Source organism: Canis lupus, chromosome 27, assembly GCF_048164855.1.
Source record: "Canis lupus baileyi chromosome 27, mCanLup2.hap1, whole genome shotgun sequence".
NCBI lineage: Eukaryota > Metazoa > Chordata > Mammalia > Carnivora > Canidae > Canis > Canis lupus.
The window spans coordinates 9160025-9176531 of NC_132864.1; the positions used below are offsets into that span (position 1 = coordinate 9160025).

The following is a 16507-nucleotide window of genomic DNA, read 5'->3' on the forward strand; positions in this document are numbered from 1 at the left end:
GGGCATTATGGAAAGATGCTTATTTATAACCAAGTCCTCTGGCCCTGGAGTCAGACCCCAGTTACGTTCCTGGCTTATGTTGTGTTTTCAGGAATTAAGATCTTCCTAGCCACCCCCACTCCTCATTATTTCATCTGCCTTCATGTGTCTCATTCATCCCCCTCCCCCAATCCACAAAATCTGTTAATTTGGTGCACTTTTTCTCTATTAATTCAGTAATCAGAACATGTCTGTTCATGTTGCTGGGGTGGAAATAGCTTGGTTCACGTGAAGTAACATAATCCAGGGGTATCAGCGACTTCAAATGAGACAGCTGTGCTTGCCACCGCTGTCACATGCCACCTATCTCCACAGCTTTGTGGGGGTCTCTGCTCTCAAGGGTCCAGGCTGCGGGGCTCCGAGGCTGGAGTCACCACCACCAGCCCTGCTGGCACCATGGACAGGGAGCCCTAGGAGGTCCCTCCTGGGAAATTAAGTATTCCCACAAGGAGGTGACACATGGTACCTGCTCACAACTTATTATCAAGGTAGTCCCATCCTTGTCGAACAATGTGCGCTAAGAGAGTCCCTCTGTGTGCCCAAACAGTGGCCAGACACTGCTGCTGAGCACTCCCACTCACGGCCTCCACGCAGACTCTGGCCGTGTGCAGAAAACCAGAGAACTCTAAGGGCGGAGATTCACAGACCCTCCAGTCAGACAGTTTGTTTTTATTACTTGCCATAAACACTTGAAGCATCCTTACACACACACACGTGCGCACCTGCATGCACACAAACCTGCACGCCCACACGTGTACACAAAGCACACACATACATGCACTCACATTTGTGTGTACCCTGCACATGTGTACACACATGCATATACACATGCGCACACACCCACACACGTGTGCACATTTGCACACATGGCACACCTCTACCTGGGTGCCCCGCCCCCAGCCCCAGTATTGCAGTTCCTGCCTCTGACCCCGCTGCCTCCACCTCTTGCTCCTAGGTGCATGGTTGTGAAGTCCTACCTTCCTTCATCTTTCACTCTAGATCCTCCTTTTTCTTATTACTTTGAGGAATTAACACTGAATTTCAAAAAAAAAAAAAGCAAACCAAAACACAACATGAAGACTTAGCTCTACATTCACAATTGACATCAGACCTGCTCTGTCTTCCATGGGAGGCTCTTGGTGGCAGGCGTGCCTAAGATGCTCTCTCACCTCTTTCTCTTAGAACACCTGCTTCAGCAAGAGGACCAGAAAGGTACATTCATGAAACAGCCCCTGTCCCTGAAACAGGTCTTACACTTGGGCCTTCCTCCCTCCATCCCCTCCCTCCCCCTTCCCTCTCCCTCTTCCTTCCTCCTCCTCCGTCCTCTCCCTCCCGCCCTCTCCATTCCTTCCTTCCCCCTTCCCCTCCCCCCTCCTCCTCCTCCCTCCCTCTCTATTCCCCACTCAGCTTATCTGTGACAATTCAGCCTGAATCCTAAAGACTTGAACAAGAAAAAGCCTGAGATAACAGGCCAGTGGCAGGGAGACCCGTGGCCAGACCACAATGGTGACAAAGCCGCCTGGGCCCTTCCATTTGTCCTTTCAACCAGATTTAAGCACTTTTGCTATTGGCAGATACTTAGGATGACAACCTCCTGTGACTCGTAAACGGGCCCATGTCCATGGTTCTCTACAGAGCTGTTGACCATCTTCAGACGCCGAAGCTCTTGGTGCCCCTTTGTGTGTTTGGTATCGCTGCTGCCTCGCCACAGATGTTTGAACAACCTGATAATTTCTGCTTTGCTTTCTTCACACCCCTCTGAGCACTGAAGGGAGGACCATTCAGGCAGGGATGGGGCAGCTGCAGGAGGAGGCAGCAGTGTGGACTGGCCGCAGGTCTGGGCTCTGCGTTTCCAGCTGTGCATCCCAGGGAAGCACTACCAAATGTCTCGGGGCCTCAGGCTGGCCATCTGTGAAACAACACCTGAGACCGCATGCATGGTGCTCAGCTGCCAGTCGGCACGTGTGTTAGGTGCTCAGTAAATGTGGGTGCTCCCTCCACACTCACTTTGGGCTTCTGTCCACATGCGGGGGCTGCTGGAACACACCACTGCACACCTGGGATGTCACACAGCACTTTCTGGAGGGCAGGAGTCTGGAGGCAGTTCAGCAGTCTGGGCACCAGAGGTGAGCGGGCTGCGCTCCCTCCTGAGGTTCAAGGGGGAAGCATTTCCTTGCCTCTCCAGCTTCTGGAGGTGTCTCCGTCCTGTCCTGTGTCATCACAGTCAGCAGCGTGGCATTTTGCTGCGTGGCATTTTGCTCACATGGCACGTGGCCTTCCTGCGCCGCAGCCACCAACCTCCTTCTGCTTCCTTCCTGCTAAGGGCACTCAGATTACACTCAGAGCCCACCCAGATGACCCACGATAACATGCCCATCCCAATATCCTTAACTGAACTAGGTCTGCTAAGTCTCTTTTGCCAAAAAAGGTAACACTGCCAGGTTCCAGGGGCTTAGGACCTGACTTCTTTGGGGCTACGAGTTAGCCCGGCACACTTACCCACTTCTTTAGAATGAGGAGAAATGCCCCTGGATTGCTAGAAAACCAGGACTGGAGGAAGGGGAGACCCCTTCACTGAACTCGGCTCTTCTTTCAGACGCAGGCAGGAGGAAAAGCATTGCACGGGGAGGTAGCTGAGACCTCGGACTGCAGAACACCCCCCCCCTCCGTGCCCAGCTATGCTCTGCCCCTGCCCCAGGGAGGGATGGCATGAGCTAACGTGCACCTGCATCTCCCTGTCTGGATTGTCGGGGACACAGAGCCTGGGACATGGGCTTACCCGGGGAGTGGCTCCATGAGGAAGAGCGAGGGAGTGGGGGGCAGGACAGGACACGTGAAGGAAGAGAAACCAATGGGGGTAGCGACCCTGTTGGGCAGGTGGGGAGAAGTCCTGAGGGACTCAGTAAGGAACCATGAAGAGTATGCATCAGATCCGTCCCGATGACTGTGAAGGGATGTTCTCTGGGGGAAATCCATATGGGAGCAAGAGAACACAGGACCCGCAGGTGCACAGGTGAGGGAAACCCAGCAGGGTGGTTCCAGTGAAACTGGCCTCAGCCAGACCACAGGAGGCACCTGGCGTGGTGGCCATGCACCCAGACTGTCCCTCCTCCAGGCAAAACAGGGGCTGGCGGGCCAAGAGGCACACGGGCAGCACACAGCTACCAGGTAGCTGAGGGCACTGCTCCTGGCACCCAAGGGATGGGCCACCTGGCAGAGGAGGAGCAGCAAAAGAGGTCAGCAGCGTGCCCACAGCGCCTGGGGGCTGTGTGCAGACTAGAAGAAGGGGTCCCAGGAGAAGCAGTCGGACGCCCACTGAATGTGCTGCAGCAGAGAGCAGTGGGCGGCATCCACGCCAGGGCTCATCCTCCCGCAAAGGGCGAGGGCACTTTTCCTCACCTCTTCCACCTTGTCTGCTGTTCCCGAGGCGATGGGAGACAGTGAGAACTCACATGCTTCCCACCCCTCTCTCCTCCTCACAGGTGTCTGACAGATGTGACTATGTCTTTGTCAATGGGAAGGAAATGAAAGGCAAGGTGAACGTGGTGGTAAACTTCACCTACCAGCACCTGAGCAGCCCTCTGGAGATGACAGTGTGGGTTCCCCGGCTCCCGCTGCAGATTGAGGTCTCAGACACCGAGCTCAACCAGATCAAGGGCTGGAGGGTGCCCATCATCTCCAACAAAAGGTGGGTGTGCTAGTCACAACCCCCTTTCAGAGCCCCCAGTCAAATATGCTTCGCTAAAAATGGAACTTTGCAGACTAGCTGATTTCAGGCATGGCTGGATCCAGGGATTCAAATGGCAGCCTAAGGATGGTGTCTGTCCCCACCTCTCAGGCTGCTTTGCTGTATGTTGGCCTCCTGCTCTACCAGGTTTTTCTCCTGCAGGTCCTGATTTGCGGAAAATGCATCCTCTCTTTCCCCTTGGTCCCAGCAGAAGTCCTGGAGTTAGGTTAGCCTCCCATGGGCTATGTGCCCATTCCTGAAGCAGTCACGGTAGTGATGACATGCACTGACTGGCCAGGTTTCAGCCACCATCCCCTGGCTGGAGCCAGAGGAACTGGACGAGGTCAATCCCACCCGAACCAGAAGAAAGGGCTAATTGATCCTGGGAAGGCATGAACAACAGACGTCCAGTAGAGAGACCTGGGAGCAGACTCTGGCTGGCCTGGGCACCCTTTCTGTGCCCCTGCCCAGAAGCTCTGAGATTCCATGGTCTCGGAGATGGAATCGGAGCCTGTCACCCATGGCCCTGGCCTTTTACTCTGGTGGTATCTGCTAGGGGGACAGGTCTCCTTTATCCACATGGGTCAGCAGGGATCAAGAGAGTAGCAAGAGGACAGGCTCTTTGTTCAGGGACTCTGTCATCCTAGAGAAATGCATGCTTGAGGACCCGCATGCTGGCCACGTGGAGAAAGTCGAAAATGAGCGTAGACAATTAGAGAAGGGAGCACTCATGCTGTGTGCGTGCTCCGCAGGGGAAGAGAGCTGGCACTCCTCAGAGGGATACTCTCTACGTCCCGGCCCTTGGAGCTCCACCTGTCTGTCCTGTGGTCCTGGGAGAGGGGACAGCTTCAAGGATGCAGGGCCAGGAGGTGTTTTCTGCAGGGATCCTCCCCTTAGCCACTGGGGTTAGGAGAGGTTAGTGTGGCCGGGAGGACGTGCCAGGGGACTGGCTGAGTCTGATCGTGGCGCATCACAGCGTCAGGGCTGTCTAGCTCAGGTCTGGCCACAGACCCGGGCTGTTGTTTGGATGCCGTGATGTGCCAGAAAAAACTGACTGTATGGAAAGAGTCAGACACGAGGGGAGCAGCTAACATCGGTCCCCAAGCCAAAGCTTCCCGGTCCTTTCTGTGTTTACTGTCATGTTACCTTACCTTGAGTTCAACACTAGCCCCCTGTGTGCTCATTTATGGGGCGATTGCAGGCATCCACACAGCCCTAGCATCCTCGTGCTGCACAACTCAAAGCCTTGTCCCCAAACATAGTGCCTTAAAGAAGATGCATATGATCTCACAGTGTCTCCACCTCAGGAACACAGCCTGGGTGTAGCCGGGTTTCTCACAGCTGTGGTCTGGATGCCAACTGGAGCTCAGGGTGGGGAGGGCTCTGCATTCAAGCGCACGTGGTCATCAGCAGCCCTGGCTCCTCACAGGCTATGGAACGGAGGGTCCCGCTTCCTTGTTGGCTGTTGTCCTGGCAGATGGCTAGTTCCGTAGGATGATCGCAACATGGCAGCTCCCTCCATCAGGGCAAGCAAGAGAAGACCAAGGAAAGAATACCAAGCAAGACAGATGTCATAGTCTTTTTAAAGCAGAATCCTAGAAGTGAGCTCCCCTAACTTTGGCTGTAATCTTCCACTGGAAGAAGGTTACTAGGTGCAGCTCCCAGCCAAAGGGAGGAGATTCTACCGACTGCATTCCGGGAGGTGGGGCTCAATGGGGACACCTTGGAGCACTGCTGACCACACCAGCTCCTTCAGAGTGTCAGGACTCGTGTCGCACCTTTGGTCAGGTATTCAGGGTATCACCCGTGCACTGTCTGAGCCCCACCAGGCTGGCTCACTGCCCACTCGCCTTTGCAGCCCCTGCCACACTCCACGCACAGCCCCTGCCCCTGGCCTAAGTCAGAACTACTAACCAGAACTGACTCTTTGACAGGCCAGCTCGCGACAGCGAGGAAGAGGAGGACGACGACAGGAGGGGGGGTCGCGGCTGCACGCTCCAGTACCAGCATGCCATGGTGCGGGTCTTGACCCAGTTTGTGGCCGAGGCGGCCGACCGCGGCGGGCACCTGGCCCACCTGCTGGGCTCAGACTGGCAGGTGGACATCACGGAGCTAGTGAATGACTTCATGCAGGTAGAGGAGCCCCGGATTGCCAAGCTGCGAGGGGGACAAGTCCTGATTGGCCAGGAGCTTGGGATGACCACCATTCAGGTAAGCAACCCCCAGGGCAAGGACCCTGTCTCTGTATCCCTGCATCTTCTCTCCCAGATGAGAACTGTTTGTCATTCCTTAGGACATTTCTTTCTAGAGTGAATGAGATTGTCACCTAAATTATATAAGTGGTGTCAGGATATGACAAGAGTCTTGAAATTGCTCACGTGTTGTTTGCATTTGACAAACACTGGACGGCTTCTCTGGTTGGTTTATGTCTGAAAGCTCAGTATGCTGTCTGTCTCTACAGCATGGCAGGTGTTACCACCTTGGAGAGAAAGCTCCGGATGTGAGTTGGCCTCATGGGGACCGTGGGCATGGCCAACAGCTTCTCCCTGAGCCCCGCCCCACTGACCGTCATCATGTGTAACAGCGTTCCCTCCCACCGTGAGGCCATGCTGCCTCAAATCCCACCCCAGGCCATGTGAAAACTAGGACATCTCAGAAGCAAGCTGAGGAAAGGAACAAAGTTGTTATGCTCTTCATCATCTTGGAAGCACTTGTTCCCCAGGAATAGATGAGAGAGGACAAGGGTGCAACATGGGGTTTTGGAAAAAACACTCCCCCAGACACTGTTCCAGGAGGTCCCCTGGGTTTAGTCATCTACCTCCTGTCTAAGAACAAATATGATTGCCCCATGGCTGCCCTGATCCTGCTACTAGCCTGACAGTGGGGTTTCTGACACTGCTGCTCATCAGTGAAAGTTTGGATTATGCAAGATTTAAAGCATATCCATTCTGGAAAATCGATTGGTATATAAAAGACATCATTTTACTCGAGGAGGAAAATAAATGGATTTGAAGTGACCCAGGGGTCACATGATCCGATGGTGTCTAAGACCAGAGAAGATGACAGTGAGCGAAGCAGGCTGGGTGTGAGCCAAAAGACAGCAACTCACTTGGGCCCCAGGTGCTGAGAACAGGATGGGGCCTGATGAGGAGTGTGGGGAGGACGGGGCTGCCAGTCACACCACAGAGCTGCCAAAGAAAATGCAAATCTAGCACAGCCAGATGTTGCAACTTTTCCAGAAAAGCAAGAAATCTCTTTGTTTTGTTTTGTTGTTTTTTAAAGATTTTCTTTATTTATTCGTGAAAGACACTGGACAGAGAGAGGCAGAGACATAGACAGAGGGAGAAGCAGGTTCCCTGTGGGGATCCCGATGCGTAACTCGATCCCAGGACCCTGGAATCACACCCTGAGCCAAAGGCAGATAGATACTCAACTGCTGACCTACCCAGGTGTCCCTCAAGAAATCTCTTTGCATGAAATCCTCTCATTTTTTAAAGCATGGCCATGAATTCTATTTTAAAGTTTTATTTATGTCAAACAAAACATATCTGTGCCCTAGACGAGAGCTCAAAAACCTCCACGATTGACTTTTCATTGAAGGATCTAAACCTGTGGATAGACTGAAGGGATTTAGATCTTTGGTTTAAATCTCCAGGTGTCAGTATTGGAACTAGTCAGAGATTGGAACCAGCGTGGCATTAACCACTCCCCTAAGCAGTAGCATAAGGGCCAGAAGAATAATAGCACAAGTCAGGGCTTGCGGTAGAGGACGTAGGCCAGCTTCCCACGTGTTCAACGCGGACCCTGTCCTGGTGGGGCAGCAAGTCCTGAGACCTTTTCTTTATTCCCACTCAGTCCTCCTGGGTTATAAATCCATTTGTCCACTTTCTTCTGGGGACTCATATCTCATGCTCACTGCCATTCGAATTGCCCCAACCAGACTTAGAGACCGAAACTGGTTTTTGGATAGAAATGTGGAGCTTGATAAACGAATTTAAGAGATCTTGGGGAAACTGCCATATTGACATTTGTCTTCATAATTATCAGCACCACCTCGCAGGGAGAAGTATGTAGGGAAAGCAGGTTGAAGAACCTGGAAGCCATGCCATCCAGGGTTACGTCCACGGGGAGCAAAGCTAACTCTTCAAACCTGAGTGCGGGGTGAGCAGGACAAGCGGCTCCACAAAAGCAAGATTTCCTCTGCAGGATCTAAGTGGAGAATAAGCTTCATTTCCTCTGGATGCCATAGGTGTCCACGGGAGAAATGAGACTCTGGGATGTTAGCACCCACAGTAGAGACTCACAGCTCTGTTTCTGGGGATGTCAGCTGGTCTCCCAAAAGCTCAGTGTTTCCCAAGGTATGGAATGTGAGCTGTGATACATGAGATGACGCAGGTGACACACAGACACAGTCTCCCCTCTCATATGTAAGAGAGAAACATATAAATATGTAGCTAGCACGTCAAAATCATTTCTCCTTGATGCTGTGAAATTTCTTAAATCAATTATTTAAGTAAAATAATTTTAAATAAAATATGCACTAGATAACAGAAAAATGGCAGTGCAGTACAAGAATCATAAACCTAGCACTCAGTGAATGACAATGTTAACTCCTCCTCTGAAGGACCATGGTGGTGCCTAGTGGGTAGTGAGGTTTGTCCGTAGAGTGGGGTGAGGCACCAGGTCCCCCCATCTGCTGCCAGACACCACCTTTCTGTTACTTTAAAAATACATTATATTTTCATAAGAGAGATATGTCTTTTGGAAGAAGACTTCAATGGAAAAGACCCATTCTGTTCGTTCTGGCTCATTCGTCTGTCTCCGTGAGCATCATTTATGCCATTGGAGGAAATTCTGGGACCACAGAAAGTTTTTCTTTACATGTTGGTTCTGCCTTTCAGATCCTGTCACCTCTGTCAGATGCCATCTTGGCAGAAAAGACCATCACCGTGCTAGATGAGAAGGTGACCATCACAGACCTTGGGGTCCAGCTGGTGACAGGGCTGTCACTCTCCCTACAGCTCAGCCCAGGGAGCAACAAAGCCATCTTTGCTACTGCAGTGGCTCAGGAGCTTCTGCAAAGACCCAGACAGGTACAGGGGCAGGGCTGGGGTCACACACCAGGTGGGACACCGATCAGGTGGGTCACACATCAGGTGAGGTCACATATCAGGTTATGTCACACACCAGGTGAATCATACATCAGGTTAGGTCACACATCAGGTCGGTCACACATCAGAGGAGGTCACGCATCATGTGAGTGAGACATCCGGAAGAATCCCAAAGTCAGGCCAGATCACATGTTAGGTAGAGTGATTCATCGAGCAGGTCCTACACCGAGTGAGTCATATATCGCTCAAGGTCACATTGTGGAGTGTGGTCACACGTTAGATCAGGTTACCTATCTGGTGGAGTCACCAACTGGGGAATTCCATAGAACAGTGGGATCTCATGTCGTGGGTTTCTCAGCCTGAAGAGGGGTTTGAGAGGCAGGTGACTGTCTGGCTCATGCCTCCGAGCTCCCCTAAGCAGAGCTACAAGGAAAAAAAAGTTTGCCCAGGGTAAAAGATTATAGGGCGCCAGGAGATTAGGGGCTGGACAAGGACTCCACTCCCCATTAACCACAATGCCAAGTGCGTTCAGGTAGTCGCCTGGACTGCCTCCCTCTCTTCTGCTGCCCACACTGCCCCGGATGTGGCTGCCTTCACTCAGTGGTGAAACAGAGGGGATGCCAGGAGGTGCCCACAGCTGGCTGCTCGGTCCCCACGAGGCAAATGGGGTAGCGGGCCTGGGGCGATATGGGAGATCGGAGGAGTTGCTCTCAGCAGGTTTGCAGTTAGCTCAGGGTGGGAGTAGGGGGCCTGTGGTGATGTCCATCAGCATCTCCTTTCTCTGTATTTGAGACCAGTGTCTGCTGACAGTGTGCTATGTGGATGTCAAGTGTTTTTGTGTGTCGACATGATGCTTTCCAACAGGCGCTGGAAACAGGACATTTGCAAATGTTATAGGTCCTTCTCCCTCATTAGAGGTGGGTAAGCTTTATTTTATGGAGGGAGTATGGAAGCTTTGGTGAAGCTTGCTGAGCAACAAGACAGTGGTCTCAGCTGCTGATTCTCCCTGTGGCTTGTGAAGCGGGACTGTCCCCTGGTGGGGGTGCTGGAGAGCCTCCGGGACATGTGGGGAGTTCCTGGCAGCCTCCATTCTGGGTGGGAAGCCTTCCTGGCAGCTGTACCCCCAGTACCCCCACCCCCAGCACTGCTGAGGCTGTGACCGTGCTCCAAGTTGAGCCAGACTTGTCCTCTTATCCCAGCCTGTACTTGTCACTCAGCGCTCATCAGGGCTTAGCTAATCCTTCTGTCCCTTCACTATGGTTGTTGTGTGCCGGGGTTTGGATTATAAAACCCTTGAACGTAGATGATTCCAGTAACAGATATGAATTCTTGCCAAAGACAAACCTCCTTTTTCTCAGGGCAGAATGCCAGCCAGGATTCAAGGCACAGATAACAAAGGAGAAATAACTGGGGGCTGGTTTCTCTCTTCGTGGGGTGATAAAAACCAGGCAACCGCCTGTCAGGAGTTAAGGAAGCAATAAGACAGTGAGAATGAGGCCAAAGAGCTAATCCATTTCCAACATGCAGAGCTGAACACACTACCCTGTGGTCTGCCCATACTTGGTTTGGATGGCCCTTAGTCCACGCATGCACTTGGCTCTGACACTTAGGTTTTGGGAAATCCAATGGCGTTTGAGTTTCCTGCTCCAATTTCATGGCAGATTGGAAGAACCCGGTTGAATCAGTGTCATGCCCAGGGGCCCTTGCGCTGTGTCTTGGCAGCATTCTGTAGTGAGTGGCTGGTCTAAGCCAATACCTGACAATAGCAGTATTTAGTGGCTGAGCTGCAAGAGGACCAGAAGCCACCCATCACACTGGAGGGGTTCTTCCTACTTCCAGAGACCAAACAGCTCCGGAAGAAACCTGGCTTCACTCATGGTCCCCTGGGAGTTCTTTGGTTGCAAGAAAGAGAAATCCACTCAAGCAAGCTCGAAAAACGAGGGGTTTATTACCAGGGTTTCACAGACCCCAGCTGCAGGAACTCAGAGGAGGTGGGGTATCCACATGCCCGCACTCCCTCCCCTGTGGCTTTGTTTTGGTGTATTTTTTTCCTTTCCCTGTGATAAATGTTGGGCCCAGACATTTGCTTATTCTGGTTGCCCCGCCCCCCAGTCTTACCTGAGCCTTCACTTGTCTTCCCACAGCTAAGTCTTCACTTCCATCTGTCTTATTTCAAATTTGAGAGAGAGAGAGAAAGAGATAGCCACTGGCTCAGAGCTGCTGAGATGAACAGCTCTGATGGCCACTTTGTCCCTGGTCCAATCCACCATGGCATTGTGGCTGGGTGTGTGGGGTCATGTGCCTCTCCAGGCTATTCATTCTTTTGGGCTCTGGGTAGAGCAGGTTCTCCAAGATCTAGGGAAGAGAGGAAGCAATGGGGTCACCAGTTCACTGTCAAGCACAGTGACAGCTTCCCTGAAATTAAAGGCTCGCATTAAGTCAGAGATTAACTCCTCTGTTATGGTTTGCCTGGTCTGACTCGTCCCAAGGAAAGTTGATCTAAAGCACCAAGAGATTGAAATGTGTACAGACCTTGGCCAAAAATAATGTAATAAGTATTTTCCATTTAAATGTGTAACACTTGGGACACCTGGGTGGCTCAGTGGTTGAGCATCTGCCTTCGGCCCAGGGCGTGATCCCGGGGTCCTGGGATCGAGTCCCACATCGGGCTCCCTGCATAGAGCCTGCTTCTCCCTCTGCCTGTGTCTCTGCCTCTCTCTGTGTCTCTCATGAATAAATAAATAAAATATTTTTAAAAAAATAAGTGACATTTATAAGTGATCTCATTAACCAGGAACATCCTTTGACATGTGATTTATGGTTACGCAGAAGTAGATCTTGCACCACCTAAAGATTCCATCTTTCTTTCAACTGTTCAGGGATGAAAAGTAGATCTGATTATGGAGTGTTTGGTATGGGCCCTGCTTTGCTGTCATGTCAATGCCGTGTTGTGTTCTTTTGGTTTTGCATCTTCATGAGCATCGGTTCTTTTCCATGACCCTCATGCATGTGGTCTCTTATTTCCGCACTGCTTTAAAGTGATTGTTCTTGTTGCATCATCTTTGCCACTGAATGCCTACTTTACAAAGACTTGGTGTTCTGTGAGCTCTGGGGCCCGTGCTCATTGACTTATTTTATTTGACAGGAAGCAGCCATCAGTTGCTGGGTCCAGTTCAGTGACGGCTCCATCACCCCCTTGGATATCTACGATGGGAAAGACTTCTCCCTGGTGACCACATCCCTGGATGAGAAAGTGGTCTCCATCCACCAAGACCCCAAATTCAAGTGGCCTGTAATCGCTGCTGAAACCGAAGGGCAGGGTGCTCTGGTGAAAGTTGAGATGATCATTAGCGAATCATGCCAGAAATCCAAGCGGAAGAGTGTGCTGGCTGTGGGAACAGCCAATGTCAAAGTTAAGTTTGGCCAAAATGATGCTAACCCCAATGCCAGTGACAGCAGATACACTGGCTCAGGAGTTCACCTAGAAGATAATGTTGGTGACAGAAGAGCCAAAAAACCCTCTCAAGAATGGGGGAGTCAGGGGGGACAGTCCTATGGCAGTTCTTCTATGGGGCTCGTGGAAGGAAGAGGATCTACAACAGAGAAGTCAACGTTCCAGAGAAAGAACAGCCAGGGAAGCCTCTTAATTGATGACAGCCATCTGCAGACCATCCCCATCGACCTCACCAGCTTCCCCACCCAGGGGGACCTGCCCAGAGACAATGGGGAGATGGACGAGAATGGCCTCACCCAGGCATCCAAAGGGCTGAGTGACCTGGAGATCGGCATGTACGCTCTGCTGGGGGTCTTCTGTCTGGCCATTATGGTCTTCCTCATCAACTGCGTGGCCTTTGCGTTGAAGTACAGGCGCAAACAGGTTCCCTTCGAGGAGCAAGAAGGTATGAGTCACTCCCACGACTGGGTTGGGTTGAGCCACCGGTCGGAACTGCTGGAGATCCACACGAACTTTGCGTCCTCCCAAGATGAGCAGATCACTGCCATTGACAGGGGCATGGATTTCGAAGAGAGTAAGTATCTCCTCAGCACAAACTCCCAGCAGAGCATCAATGGGCAGCTGTTCAAATGCTCGGGACCCCCAGCTGCTGATGGGAAGGATCAGAAAAGTGAGCCCCCAACGTCCCCTACCTCGAAACGGAAAAGAGTAAAATTCACCACGTTCACCACCATCCCCTCGGATGAAGGATGTCCCACTGTGAACTCCATATCGACCAGTGGTGAGGATGTGAGCTGGGTCTGCCAGGACCTGGACCCTGAGGAGAGCAGACAGCCACACAGCTACATGGAAAGGTTACATGAGGATGTGTAGCCGGACACTTGCAGACGCTGGTTCTCACTCACCTCTCAGCCTTTAATTTGGGGATGTGTGGCAAGGGTGCCCCCGGGAAAGAGTGAAGTGACAGGACCACATAAGATCGCCCCGATATCAGGAGAGCCCTGGTAGACAACACCTATCCCATGTCAGGATTGGTGCACACGTTCTGGCATCCAGTGTCTTGGCTGGTGTTACGAGACGGATTGTGCACAGCAAGATTTTTAAAACTTGGAAGAAAAAATGAGTTCTGAATCACTGAGCTTCTGAGAGGTTCCAGGAGAGAACAGCCCCCCTCTGTCCGCCCCTCTCTTTCTCTCTTTAATCAAAGCCCTGTGGATGTTGTGGAATCCACATGGGTCCAGAATTCACTATCCGCAGACTGCAGAACGCCAAGACTCAGGGGCATCGATGGGAGTGGATGGATGGGAGGCAGTGAGTGATTTGAGCCGAGGCACACATCCCATCGCGAGTGGGACCAGGGGCAGCGTCCTGAGTGTGGGCAGCTCCCAGCGGGTGTCACGGCGGGATGTCATCTTCCCTAGACCCAGGCACTGCAGCTGCTGACAGGCATTGAAGGGGAGCACATGGGCAAGTAGGCCACAAGTCTTTTTGTAACTAGATATCCAGAACAAACGAACAAACCCTCTGGGCAATGTGGGGCATTTCTTTCTTTATAAACGAGGGATATAGGGCACAGGATGTCAATCCTGTTCAAAGAACCAGGCTTTGGGGGGCAAGATCGCTGTGTTTGAATCTGTACTCCACTGCCCTGCCAGCTTTCTAAAAGCTGCCGCTCACCCGTAGGCACTGGGTGCCTTTCCAGCACCCACCCTCTCCCCGTGGCCTGTGCATCAGTTCCAGGTGACATTCTGCAGTGGGCCCACCAGGCAAACATCACTCGTGTCCTTTCCTTGAAGAGGCGGATCTTAGAGGAGAAGCGGTTGTCACGGTGAATTCAACACCAAGGGACACTGGTCCCTCTGCTCCTCTGGAAGGACCAGAGAGCCGTTTTGTGACGGCCCTGTGGACGGCCACACCAGGTCTCCGTCCACACTGGGTCCCCCCGGACCCAGCTGCAGAGATTAACGTGGGTGTCGGTGTGGTGTGGGGGGCACTGGGGAGCTTGGGTGAGCCGGGGCCCGCCGTGCTGCAGGTGGGCCTCAGGAGGCCCATCCATACCCCTGTGCGGGCTTGGACGGATGGAGGGACAGAGGTGCCTGCCCTTGGGGGAGAGAGGGAGGCCCTGCCTGTCCTGAGAGCTTTAATGTGGTTGTTTGAAATCAGAGTGATTTTGAATGTGTCCCAAACTCCCTGCACAGGTATGGAGCCGGTAAGAAGGTCAGGTGTGGGGAGAGAGGAGCGGGTTCCTGTCCCGGCTCCAGGTCCCACCAAGGCGGGAGGAGCAGGAGGTCCCAGGCAAGGAGGGCCAGACCCAGAGAGCACAGCAGGGGGAGCACAGCGAGGCCGGCTCTCTCCCAGTCCCTGCCCTCTGTCACTTTGTCTTTCTGCTCCGTGATGCTCTTCTCTGCTTTCTCTCCTTCTCTCTGTCTCTGTCTCTCCCTGACCCTATTTCTCTGCTTCCTCTGTGTCTCTCCCTCCCCCTTCTCATTTCCTTCTTCTTCTCCCCTTCCTCCTTCCTCACACCCCCTCTCTAATGAATATAATTGAATTCCCCTTAGATCACGGGTGTCACTTCCACCAGCTCAGCCTTCCCACCTTAGCACCCCCTAAATGAGGTGCTCCCCATTTGCTCTTCCACTGGGATTCCAGCAGCCCTGAGCCACCTGCTCCCGTCCCCGAGTCTACTCACCTTGTCTGGTTGGGCGATGACACTGTCAGCCCTTCTCCATGACTCTCCTTTGCTTTCAGTCGACTTCCTGATATTTCTTTCCCTTCGTACCTGCGTGATGTCCAATTTCATGTGGCAGCTGCTGCCCACTCTCACATCCATCCCCCTGCAGAATGTATTGTAGATCGTAAGAATGTAATATATGTTTATACACTTACCGACTGTAAATATAAAGTTTGCATTCAGCAGCTTTATGGCTGTCCTTTGTTTTTCTACACACTGAAACCCTCCGAGGGGCTGGCGCCCGATTGCAGATGGCTCTCCAAATGCTGTGGCTTTGGTAAATGAAAATGCAGATTTAAGGATCCCAGCACAATCCAATTACACTCTTACATGGTGTAATGTTACTCTCTGCATCAAGACAATGTTGACACATGATGACAAAGTGCATTATGTACTAACTATCTGTCCTTCAAGACCTGAAAGGATTTTCAAATAAATCACATGTGCAATTCCCTGCTAAAAGCCTGCTGACTGATGGTGGTAAGTGAGAACCATGTCAGGCAAGCGTATATCCCAGCTCCCTCTGGGCTGCAGCAAGCAAAATTGCTGTCTTTCCTTTGGATCTCACACATATATTCAGATGTCAGCTTCCTGAGGTGTGCCCACGGTGGCTCTGGGCTGAATGAAAAAGGCTGATTTTTAGATTCCTCCAATGGCCAAATGCAGCCTGAGACCATTCCACAGAAAGAGAAGTTGTATGAAATCCTTGGATCCATGCAACAGTATCAAATGATGGATCACTTACTTATTCACCTGGTATTTACTGAGCACCTACTATGTGCTTAGACCTGTTGCAGGCACTGGAGATGGTGCACTGAATGTGACATGACTGCTCTTGAGAATGTTACAGCTAACCAGGCAAAGGATGACATCAAAATAAATTTCAGATCCATCATAAATTATAGAAAGGATGATAGATTACAGAATAGACAAAAACTGAGTCAATATTGAACTATTTTCTTTTGAAAACAGACACTTTGGTAAAATGAGGCTTACAACCCCACTTGGCCCTCATTGGAAACAGTGGATTTGCTATTGCCACCTCCGGACAGGACACCCAGATTGTCTCCCTGACTGACTTGCCATCTTTGCTACCACTTTCCCTAGAATAGAGAAGTAGTCCTTCCTGGTCACATCTCTATCCAAAAGTGCAAAAAGAAAATATAGGCAGAGGGACGTTGTGTGTTCCCAAGACAATTAGGGAAAAGTCTATTGCTGTTCGAAAGAGAGAACAGCCCTGTGTGTCTCCCATGAAAACACAGACCGTTGTTGTCTAACAAACACGACTTCACACAGCCTGTAACGCCGTCTCTGTGCTCGGAACTCAAGAAAGAAGAAGCGATCTGAAAGTCTTGACAAAACGCTTTTCCAACAGAGTGCCTTTTGAATGTGAATAGAGTGCAGCTGTCCTGCTTTCCCCCACACCCGCCTGCATCCTTGTTTCT

General features: G+C 51.8%; 1 protein-coding gene across 1 annotated transcript in view; it reads left to right on the forward strand.

The window, feature by feature from the left end:
• Window positions 1-15251, forward strand: part of TMEM132D (transmembrane protein 132D) — a 596131-nt gene extending 580880 nt beyond the window's left edge. Inside the window, exons 6-9 of the mRNA XM_072802137.1 lie at window positions 3522-3727; window positions 5701-5977; window positions 8668-8859; window positions 12023-15251. Coding sequence (XP_072658238.1) covers window positions 3522-3727; window positions 5701-5977; window positions 8668-8859; window positions 12023-13204 — 1857 coding nt within the window. The 3' untranslated portion in view covers window positions 13205-15251. The remainder of the gene's footprint in view (window positions 1-3521; window positions 3728-5700; window positions 5978-8667; window positions 8860-12022) is intronic.
• Window positions 15252-16507: the final 1256 nt, after the last annotated feature.